The 11113-nt window shown below is 45.3% G+C and overlaps 4 protein-coding genes across 4 annotated transcripts; 2 read left to right on the forward strand and 2 right to left on the reverse strand.

The window, feature by feature from the left end:
* Positions 1 to 333: 333 nt before the first annotated feature.
* ATEG_07350 (uncharacterized protein) lies at positions 334 to 872 on the reverse strand (the record flags this gene model as incomplete). Its single annotated transcript, XM_001210036.1, has 2 exons — positions 334 to 816; positions 867 to 872. 2 exons carry the CDS (start codon positions 870 to 872, stop codon positions 334 to 336), a joined length of 489 nt encoding a protein of 162 aa, XP_001210036.1.
* Positions 873 to 2150: 1278 nt separating this feature from the next.
* Positions 2151 to 2720, forward strand: ATEG_07351 (uncharacterized protein; the record flags this gene model as incomplete). The annotated part of the gene is made up of 2 exons (XM_001210037.1): positions 2151 to 2411; positions 2460 to 2720. 2 exons carry the CDS (start codon positions 2151 to 2153, stop codon positions 2718 to 2720), a joined length of 522 nt encoding a protein of 173 aa, XP_001210037.1.
* A 2584-nt stretch (positions 2721 to 5304) lies between these two features.
* On the forward strand, positions 5305 to 6050 carry ATEG_07352 (uncharacterized protein; the record flags this gene model as incomplete). Its single annotated transcript, XM_001210038.1, has 3 exons — positions 5305 to 5434; positions 5548 to 5593; positions 5702 to 6050. 3 exons carry the CDS (start codon positions 5305 to 5307, stop codon positions 6048 to 6050), a joined length of 525 nt encoding a protein of 174 aa, XP_001210038.1.
* A 3667-nt stretch (positions 6051 to 9717) lies between these two features.
* On the reverse strand, positions 9718 to 10845 carry ATEG_07353 (putative malic acid transport protein; the record flags this gene model as incomplete). Its single annotated transcript, XM_001210039.1, has 1 exon — positions 9718 to 10845. One exon carries the CDS (start codon positions 10843 to 10845, stop codon positions 9718 to 9720), a length of 1128 nt encoding a protein of 375 aa, XP_001210039.1.
* Positions 10846 to 11113: the final 268 nt, after the last annotated feature.

Consider the following 11113-nt stretch of genomic DNA (forward strand, 5'->3'; position numbering starts at 1 on the left):
GAGGAATTCACGACACTCTGGATAGACCTCATTTTTATTGCCAGTAAATCTTTTGCATAGCTGGAGTAATACTACCAGTCGATTTATCTTCAGAATCTTCTTTTATAACTTCGTATAGTATAACTAGACGCATGTATCGCAGTCTCCTTATTATACATTCTTATAAGTCATATAAATCATCGCAAAAATCCCATGAACAAAGCCCGACATGCCCATAACTCCGCCTTGCTGAACAAACCAGTGCTCCCTGACATTATTAAGCACCTTAATAGCCTTAACCATATCATCTTTAAGCATATATAAGCCTCGGATGGCGACGGAGTGAATGTGAACCTAATAGTCGGTGGTGCTGGCCGTTGTCTTCGCTGGACGGGGGGCGCCTGTCTGGACAAGAGCATTGATGTCGACCTGTGCTTTATCCTGCGGCCGTTTTCTCTTGCGAGACACAGATTTCTGTGCGAAACAGCCTCTATCCACATCGCTATATTGAGGATGCTTTGCAAGGGAGTTCCAGAAGGTAAGTACTTGGTTCTTCGCGTACTCCTGTTTTTCTGCCTCTTCTTTCGGATCGAAATCATGGCATAGCTTTATTTGGGCAGCAAGGTTGGCATAAATCGACCGAATGTACCACTGTCTTAAAGGAGAGCTCTTGTCGTAATCGAGAATAGGCTTAGCCCAAAAGAAGACCGATTCAAATTTGTCGACGGTGAAATTGGACTCAAAGTGCCGGAATAGCTTGGCTGGATCTATTGCATCGGCTATGCTGAACTCTCCTCCGGCAGCGCGCGCAAGCTCTTTTTCGTTCGCAACATGTTCCTAGACGATAATTAGCTGGGACAGAGCAAATATTAAATAGAAAGCCTTACAAACATCTTGCTCACGGTTGCAGACTTCCATTGGCGACAATTTGATTGTACCAGCATTCTGGCGGAGTGGAACTGATAGTTCTGCTTATTATCGATTTTGAGCACTTCGAAGATGATCTTCTTGTAGCCGTCTTGCGAGAGAGTACAGAGATACTGCCAGCGAAGTTTATGAAGAATCTTCTCACGAAGAATAGCATTAACACGTTCGTACTCTTGGGCGCCGGGCGGGGTGATGTAATTCTTGCGTCGCTTTTTGTTGGAAGAAGATTCGCCTTGCTCTTATTGGGCATTTTAAGTAAGATCAACTTGGGTATCTTTAGGCGGTGCTGCGCTATCAGGAGATGGAGTCGCAGGCACAACTTGGGTCTCTTCGTTGTTTGCTAGAGCCGGATCGAGTGGCAGAGAAGGGAGAGACTGCATTGGGGCCAAAGATTCAGTCGAGGCATTTGGAGTTATGAGCGTGCCTTGGCTTGTCTCCTCGCTTGTGGATCGGCGGTTCACAAAGGTCGGAACCAGGAATTCTAGATCGACTGCTCTATTCAAGTTGGCTATAATTTATATCCCACAGATGTAGAGATGTCTGAAAATAAACTCACTGGGGTACCTCGGGTCTGACGCTTAGACGGCATTGCGACAGCTTCCAGACACGGTGCCGGAGCACCGAGACAGGCCTTAGCGCCAGTAAGATGCTTAGAATGAAAGATCGTAAGCTCTTCTTGATAGTCGAAAGTTTTGGTCGAAGGTTGAGAGAAGAGGTAGAGGATGAGAATCATTAAACAGGGACGAAGGGAGTTGCAGTTGCATTAAGCACTCCAGCACGTGACTCATTCTCCCCTATTCCAGCATAGACAGGAGGAATAGAGGCAACTTTGCCAGAGCACCGCAATATTTCGTAGAAATTGCCAGATTTGATTTGATTTTGAAGATCAGAGACTCTTGGGGATATCGAAAAGTCACTAAGTCCAACGATTTCGCGTTTTATTCGATAGGGACAGACAATGTACCGAAATTTGGCCTCTCTTTTTCTGCAGCACCTTTTGAAGCGATTTTTTTATAGCCCTAGAAGGTCTTGAGATTATTTCCAGTAACTGTAGGACTACCTGATTTTTCTAATTTTTTTGCACATTTTTCTGGCTATATTGAAGGTAGACAAATGTTGTCTAAAAGGCGGACAGCGAAGAGATCTAAATCACTTCGTCAGCGTGGGAAGTCATCTTAGGAATCTTCACCCATTTCTCTCCCACTTTCACTCACCTTCTTCTCTTCTCTCACCACGCCTTCAATATGTCTCGTCGATTCCTTCGTACAAGACGGCAGCGGTTCTTTGTGTCTAAGACCCATTCGATTTTCTCTAATCGAAATGCATCGAATCGAACGCCTGGGTTGCCTCTAAATCCTCTGATGCAGGAGTTGAGTCAGAGAAGCGAGGAGCGTCGTGTCCCAATCCCGTCTATCGAGGAGCCTCTTGATGAGCCTTCCGATTTGAATCTCGCATTGGACACAGACAGCGTCGCCTCAGTGGAATCTGAAGTGAGAGAATTGAAGGTAGATGCCCTACTTTTCAAAAGCTCAATTTGAAGCTAATATTTTAAGACTGCAAACGACATTGTCGAAGATGTGATGGACAATATCCCCCGAGTAACAGACACGTCGACGACTATCAGCGCTGAAGACGAGATTGCTCATGACGAGGCGATATGTTTCATTCAAGCGCAGATTGCAGAGCAGCTCCAGCACCCCGAAGCGGACAGTTATTCCAATGATAATAGCACAGCTACCTTGATGCTACCACGGACAAGGTCTCCATCAATAGCACAACCACCGCGCGAGTACGAAGAGGTGGCCCAGTACTAATGCCCAGAGGAATTGGAGCTGTTTCACCTGCTCTTAGCTACTTGGTGTCTCGACGCGGGGATAAGTAGAGCCCACTACATATCCTTATTAAAAGTCCTCCAGACTCTCAAAGATGTATCTCTAATCCACCGATTGCCGAAGTTAATTTCTATACTACGAAAGAAATTTCGTGGGCAGGTTTCAGTGATACCTCTCTAACGCGTTAAAATACCTGTTATATCTTCGAAGCTTCCGACACTTTCAGCTTCTGAATAAAATCTTGCTGAGACTGCACTTCGCTGGCTGTATATTATAAATTCGGAGATACTTCTCGCAAAGATGGCACGGTCTATGCCCTTTCGCTAAAAGCTTTATTGTGGTATGGCTGAATGGGTGGATCGGCTGGCAGAACTTTGGCATTTATGAGCATGGGGTTCTTCCATTCGCACTACCTCTGGACAATTTGCAAGATATAACGATAACTCGCCTGTATTCTCTTCTGAGTTTGCCCACTATCGCTGTTAGAAGGAGACTTGTGTATGTGCCGAAGATTCAGGTATTATCTTGGGCGTGTGCTATGGGTCGGCAGAAATCTGTTATCAGAGATAACTTATTGAAAGGGGAGAGGTTATACTACAGATTCAGCCGATTATTTGCTATTCTAATGCTCCTTAATATCTCTATGATTATCTGAATGATGCGCAATGCCCCATGCTAACAAATGAGATACTTCTGGAGGACGGCGACTATGTGTTTGTGTCTGAAGATACGGTTATACAGCATAAGGCAGATGTTATTCTCAACTATTACTTCGACAGTGGTTTTTTTTTTAATGAAGATCTATACAGCCTTCGGATAATGCACTACTTTTATATCGAGTGGTTAGATACGTCGACGACGAGCTGACAGTACAACCTTTGAATCTGACCTTCTTTATTCGTGGAGATCTTGGGCTCAAAATATACGGCAGAACTCATCTACGAAGTCTTTTGGATAATGGCAATTGTTATAGCATGCTATATCAGCTATTTATTAATGGCTTTAGTGTCTACTGCAATATGTACCGGTCCTTAATGGGCATTTACCTTATTCTAGCTAGTCTCTGCGTATATGATCGTGCAAAGTGTAGCAATATCCTCCCAGTGACTCTCGGTCCTTATGCTAGCAATTTTACCGATGTTATTTTTACTCTTTAAGGTCTTCGTCGGTTAGAGCGTGATGGTGTTGTTCTCTAGATAGAGGACAATACCTATACGAAGCTTGTTGCACTATATTTAGTATTTCTTGGTGATATGCCTTAGCAGCAAGATAATGCTGGCTTTAAAGGATTTTAAGTAAAACAGTTATGTCGGCAGTACTTAGTATCGGAGAATAAACGGTTGAATATGGACTACGATATTGTGTCGAAGGGCGGATTTTATTATTAGATTGTCTAAGTATAAGAGATCGCCGAAAGGAAGACAGGATTAGTACGGGATATTTTCTGCCAGTAATATGGTCTGTCGCTGCAGCCATCGCCTCTACTACAGATCTGTCTAAGCCTAAATCTTGTTGCTTATTTCCTGTTCGATCCCTGCTACTCTAAGTACGCCGGAAACTCTAAGATCTCTTATAGCTTATTGCTTGATTATATTCTGTCCCCAGCTGGACGGACTGTGTATTATTCGGCACTCAGATACTTTCCTTTTCCACCTGGTTGGTAGCGTCTGTAGTCGCCTCTGCATTACTTAGAGAGTTATTAACTACAAGAACACGCTCGGGCCTTAATTATTATCTTATTTGTACTACGGTGCAATTTGGTTCGAAACTGGATAAGCGATTTCTATTATCGAGCTATTGATGGAGTCTTCGGCGCTTCTGAAACTTCTGAAGCTAATATTATCTGTGTTTTTTGTGCAATAGCGAAGAGTAATTTTTTACTTGTCTGGCATTCTATGTTAAAATAAGACCGGAAAAATCTGGCATAAGCTATTGTAACAGCACGTTAAGGTCTCTAGAATCTAATAGAGGTTGCTGTTAATGCTGCAGAGATATACAGATCCTTATCCAGAGCTTGTTTGATGTCTGTTGCCACCAGAAGCCCCTCTGTGGAAAGCCAGCATGGGGTGCCGTTGAAAAAAAGCTAAGCTTTACGAGCCCTGCAAAAACGCCCGAATATACATATCGGACTCCATTATATGGAGCAAGCAGAAGAATACGCTGTGCCCTACAATTGCAATGTTTTAGCTGGTGAAGATAAATACCGGTATGTCTCATTCTGCAAGTTTGTTTTTGGTGGTCAACAATGTAGCCCTGGTTATTACTTAAATATCTTTCTTCTTTATTTCCCCTTCTACTGTTGGAATTATATGGCAATCTATTTTATGATTATGTAGGGAGCATTAAGCTGACGAAGATTGTCTACAGCTTTTTCAAGAGATACATCTAACAAACAAACCACCGAGATATTGAACGAGCTTTTCTCTATGAGGAAAGCTTCAGACGCAAGATCCAGTTATGCCTGGAGAATGCTATTCCGGAGCAAGTAAACTTCTCGAAGACTATACAGGATCTTCAGCAGCAATGCCCTTCGGTTTTTGTATTGTTCTTGAACAGTTCATCAGCTATGGCGCGGGAAGACTATAACGATGAAGACAACGAAGATAGCGACCAGATATTAGCTGAAAAATTTGGTCTATGTACATTTATCCAGGTGTATAAAAGATATCGTGCATCCCTAGTGGAAAAGAAATATGGTATATCTGTTAATTTTGGCAGTCTTCCGATACTCTATCTATTTCTCAATACTCTTCGACAGGCGTATCATGTGGACTAACTAGTTATAACAGGCCTTCTATTACTAATCTAGGCAATAAGGCAAGCAAATGGTTCGGCAAGATATCGTGCTACTCAAGGTAAGTCTTCTATTTGCTCGACTTTGGTCTAGGTTATGCTCCTATTAGTTCTTCTATATCTGTTTCTTCTCTACTACTAATGCTTCGGCTAATGACTGTTATTAATAGCACCTCTGGCACTAGGATAACTTTTGTAGAAGGGGATGTTATCCAGTATCAGCACGAGAACATCGGACTTATCCAGTCGATCTTTATTTACGAGATGTACGAAGGGATTGAGCGGATCTTTTTTCTTGTTAACCCTACGTTTTCCGATAGACAAGCAGCAGATCCTATCTTAGGGCTTCCGATAATCAGAATCAATCGTGGAGATGAGGTTATTGTCGGCCTTCCAATAGTGGAGGGGAAGAAGCAGTATACGATACAGCTGCCTCCAGAACAGGATCCAAGAACCACCGGACAAGATAAAGCATATGAATATCTGATTCATTGTACCTGGAATGTTGAGTTCTTCTAGACAAAGAAGGCTAGCAAATATCAAAGGAATGTTTACTATAATAGATGGACACGTATAGCAAAACCCGACATCGCCAGAAGCATTAAAAGGGATAGCACAAATATAATTTAATGACCCGACCTATGCTTTACTCTTCTTGTTTGACCTTCAGGAGTTCGCGTCATAGGGCAAAAACCTAGTCTTTAAGGGTAACCCCTTGAATCTCGTCTAAATCCTCGATTTGGATCGATTTTACATATGAGTCGGTAGGCTGGATATGCCTAAGTCCAATATTCTTAGTGAGGGCTGATGTACCTTCCTTTTTGAGCGCTGTGCCTTACCAGATCTCAGCAGCCTTCGATTTCTTCTAAGTCCCTCTCCATATTTCTCCTCTACCACTCTCTTCCTTTGCGATTTATTGCTCTGCTTTCCTACCCATTGATCATCTGATGTTCCCTACGACATTCCCCGTCTATCAACCCACCGGAGTCTACTTCATTAAGAGCTAAGGACGCCCTGACCGCCTTTGTGGTGCTTTCGCTCCAATTTCCCAGACTTTGCTAACATTCCTTGTCTCTCTTAGACGCGCCTCAGATCCTCGCTTTACCCGACCGTGCTCACTATCATCGATGTTCCGCATGTCCTACCCTATATCTGACGCCTGAATAGAGCATGTCTACGACTGAAAGATACTGCGTCGGTCGCTTCAGGATGTCGTGTTGGTTGCCTGTAAACGTTGTGTCCAGTTGGTGAGGCCCCGGAGTGACGCCACTTGCTATGGACCGACGATGATAACCCGGCAATAATTCAGGATTCCACTCGTTGAAGAACACAGAAGATATGCTCCTCTTTTGCTCCAGCTGCCTCCTAGGCATGGATAGCTAACGACCAGCTAGTCTTCGCAAATCCCGTTTAACGATGCCTTCCACCTCACGGACATTCCCTACATCCTTTACAAGCATTATCCAATTGCTATATGGTCTCCAGCGTGGTACACAATCTCCCTTGCTCCTTATCGGACTCGTCGGCTGAAACTTCTGCACCCAGAAGCAAATTCCAGAGCGGCTTTGGCTGTTGATTACAAGACACGCAGACGAGAGGCGCATATGGTGAGCACCATCTCTTCAGACAATCCCTACAGTCTTTAGTCACTAACTTACATTGCTCCTCGACACTCTAGATACTCTGGGCTGCCCAACGTCCTCATCTTATCTTGATAATAGGTACCGGTGGGCTGGCCGCAAATTTGCAATGTCATTGGTGAATTGCTAACTATACCAGATGCCAAGCCCGCGTTCCAGCAAAAATTCCTCAACACCAAGGGGCAGATAAGTATAGACCATCGTGATACTTGGTTTTTTAAAGCGCTAACTTCCAATTAGCCACTTTTCCGACCGAAAAAGAGCTCGGGAGAAAGCTACAACTGGTGCGCACATTCCCTTTCAATAACAAGGCCTCTTGCTAATACCTTGTCTTTGTCCAGGCCGTTTTTTGCTCGAAAATCGCTTTTGGCTTTCAGTACCTTGTACCTCGTCGGGTACTTCGCCACCCCGGCATTGGCTTCGGTACACGGTCGGCTCGGCTGAAATCCATTCGAAATACAGAAAACGATCTCCGATTTCTTCGTTGATGATGCGTACACTGAGATCTATGGCCCCTACACTTTGTAATGGTGTAGCTTTCGACGGAATGATCATGGGCCAATGAATCTGGATGTAGTGGTCAGCGGCGCGGAGGATGGCGGGAGCATGGGATAGCACAGATGATGGCAGACGATAAGAGGAGGGCAGATGGGTGCTATTGCAGATGCCTTGTTTGTACATATACTGCGCTCACACTAATAAAACATTTTCTCTTATTAGCAGGCATGAGCAGAGGAGGTTTCACAGAGCGACGCTGACACCCGCATTCGCGACTGGAATTTAGGGGTCATGGCCATTGCACTTCTGCGCTCAGTGGTCCAGGCCTACATCGGCCATGTTATCGAGGTGGTCCCAGATCAGTTGGTGACTGGCCCTCGGTGCTTTCAGTACCTTCACCTGATGGATACGATTTGTGATACTTTAGTACGCAGGCATTCAGAACGAGTGAACTACATCCAGCGCATATTGGCCTCACGTTCTTCCTTTCTCCGCGACCTGCTCGAGAAGTACAGCATAGCGATGGAAGAGATCCCGAAAATCAATCCCATGGCTGTGACTGTGCCACGGGAAATCTATCGTACTGTGCTAACTGGTTCGCCAATTTCCGTCCATTTTGCTCGCGTCAGGCCTGGAGTTCGGTCAACGTGACTCAGATGCACATGGTAACCTGAAAAACTAGACACATTTTGGGAGTTCGTCAGTTGAGTAGGGGAGACCAAGGGGTCTTTTCAAGAAATTGGTATTCAGATTTGGATTTCATGGTGCGGAATGAAGATACTATCGAATGCGAGAGCTCAATACTGTTGAGTCTGCAATGTTAAATTGTGATACACCAATCTGCCAAATTGGGTACATAATATCCGAAGTAATGTAGTTGGCAAAGGAAGGTAGAGTGCATTGCCGGTCAATGCATGGATATCGTTGCTAGTCCCACGGTAAGCTTCTCACAAACTTTCCTTTGCATCAGATAATTTCTTGGATTGGACCTGAATGTTTCTTCTGCTTTCAAAATGCTGTAATACTTAGGTCAATAGTATCTCTGTTTCCACACTGTCGTGGACGTGACGTCATAGGGGAAGGATATAAATACACCAGAGCACTCGACGACGCTAAAGGAAGCGAGGAATAGAAGAATACCGAGCCATTCACCTAACATTTAGTTCATTCCCTCATTGTCTTCCACCTGGACTCGCACACACAGCCATAATGTCTGAGACCTTCCCCTCAGCGATTCCACGCGAACAACGGGCTGAGGCCAGCGAGGCCTACCCGGACAGACCACGAGAGAGTTCGCAGAACCCAGGCTTTCCAGGCCCCGGTCAGTCGGCTACAGCTCCCGAGAAACCAAAGCCCCACGGTAGCAAGATCCTGAATAAGTTGGATCCGCGGTTCGATCACGATATCTTCGAGGAGCACCAGAAAGAAACGAACGATACGACGGACGGTCAAGCGGATAGATCCAACTGTTGAACCCTATCTCTTCGGGGTCTATTCGTGGTCTCCCCGGACGAGTCAACGTCAAAGCTGGACAGAGGTTGGAAATAATTACTCAAGTGGTGTTTTAACTGGCGCCGACTTCGGCCAATGCGACGAAGGAGGTTATTGTTTCATCTTCATGATATCAGGTTGTATTGCCAGAGCATGAAACGTTGTGTACGCAACGTCTTCCTGTAATATAGTATCTTCAAGCGGGCTGCCAGAATTGTTGATATTTTTACTGCTCCTTCCTATAATCAAATATGATATGATCTATATTGGTGAGGTATGCCGTGCCACACAGTTTCGAATTGTTTGAGTAAGCCCGAAATCCATACTCCGCGTTGGACTCAAAGTCGTCCACCACCATAAGTATCATCCTGTGCATTTGTATCCCGCCCCTGTCTTACACCCAGCAGATCCCCCGAAACTAGTCCTTTGATCGTGAAAATATGGTTAACGACCCAGATCATAAGGAGCATAAGAAGTAGTGCCGTTGACCACACTTTAAAAGCCGGAGAATCCATCAATTTCCCTAGCTCCACAGCAGCATTGGTATAGACGCCCTGTTATATCCGTGAGCAAGACTTGTCAATGTCTCGGGGGTATTGCAGACTTACCCACGGAAAGACTAGAGACCAAGCGGCCAAGGTGAAGGAAGTCTGCTGGCGATGCCTTGTCCGGGAGATGAAGGTATGGGATATACTAATAATGGCAAAACACCACCAGAATGTGCCATATCCCCAGACAAGCAGGCCAGCTAATTCGCTGGCGAACGCGATAGGCTTGGCAGCTTCAGCCGTTAAAAACGTCCCACGATTGTATTCTGCAAAAGCATCGCGCGAAACTGCCTGTCCTAGGATTTGTAGGGCAAAGCTGCCTTGGCCGAATGGACCGCAGAGAATCATATCCTGATAGATGTCTTCCACAGAAGGGAAGCTTTTGTCGAATAGTCTCGTCATAAAGGTGTCAGCCAGTGTCACAGCTAACGCGAGCCCTAGGCCAACTTCGAGAAAAGAGACGATAATCACAGGAACCTGCAATCGGCTGCTAAGAGCTCCATATCGACAGATGACACCTCCACCAGCAGCCGAGGTGAGTGTCGAGATCAGCGGTAGAAGCACCCCTGGTAGGATCGCCTTGACTCCTGGAGGCTGGATTCTCACAAAGACGTACGGGATGCCCATCACGACCACAACTGCCATTGCTGTATTGACCCACCATAAAACGTAGGCGACAATACCCCATGCTGCACCCCATTGCCGTACCAGGACTAGCACTGTCATTTGGATGATCGTGGTAAAGGTGATGGGAATGCTTGCTAGACATGATGTCTCCGTGATGCTTGTCTTCAGCATATGAGCGACATGGCGATGGTGGAGAAGAATTCGCAGCGTGTAGAGGGATAACCCAACAACCAGCAATACAATAGTGTATATCCAGAGGACAACCGATATTATCGTGAGTCCTCTGAACTGATAGTCCAGCTGGTGAAGGATTACAGCTATAATGCCGTTTCCCTGGGGGATGAGAAACCATTGCGATGAAAAATTCCACAGTGCACGCGCAAATGACGATGTCGGCGGTCTCATCGCCTTTGTCTCATGGTCTGAAGCTTGCTCACGCTCACTATTCTTTGCAGCTGGGAAATTATCCTCAGCTTCGTGGTGTTTATTTCGATGCCTCGATTCTTGCATAGCGTGTTGTAACCGGCATTGATTCCGCCATGCATCAATAGAATCCGCAAGTCAACACAGAGCGTAGTTAGATCACTGTCTAGGCCCTGTTAGGACGCTGAACAAAATAGGCGAGTCTGTCAGGGGGGAATAAAGTTATGTATAGATCAAGCGATGGTAACTATCTTCTACCTACAGACACATACAATACACAATACACTATTTGTAGGGGCACTACCTATGTTATCATGGGCGCCACTACGTCACATTGACAGCACTGTCCTTTTTC

This window comes from Aspergillus terreus, genomic scaffold, assembly GCF_000149615.1.
Source record: "Aspergillus terreus NIH2624 scaffold_10 genomic scaffold, whole genome shotgun sequence".
In the NCBI taxonomy this organism is placed as follows: domain Eukaryota; kingdom Fungi; phylum Ascomycota; class Eurotiomycetes; order Eurotiales; family Aspergillaceae; genus Aspergillus; species Aspergillus terreus.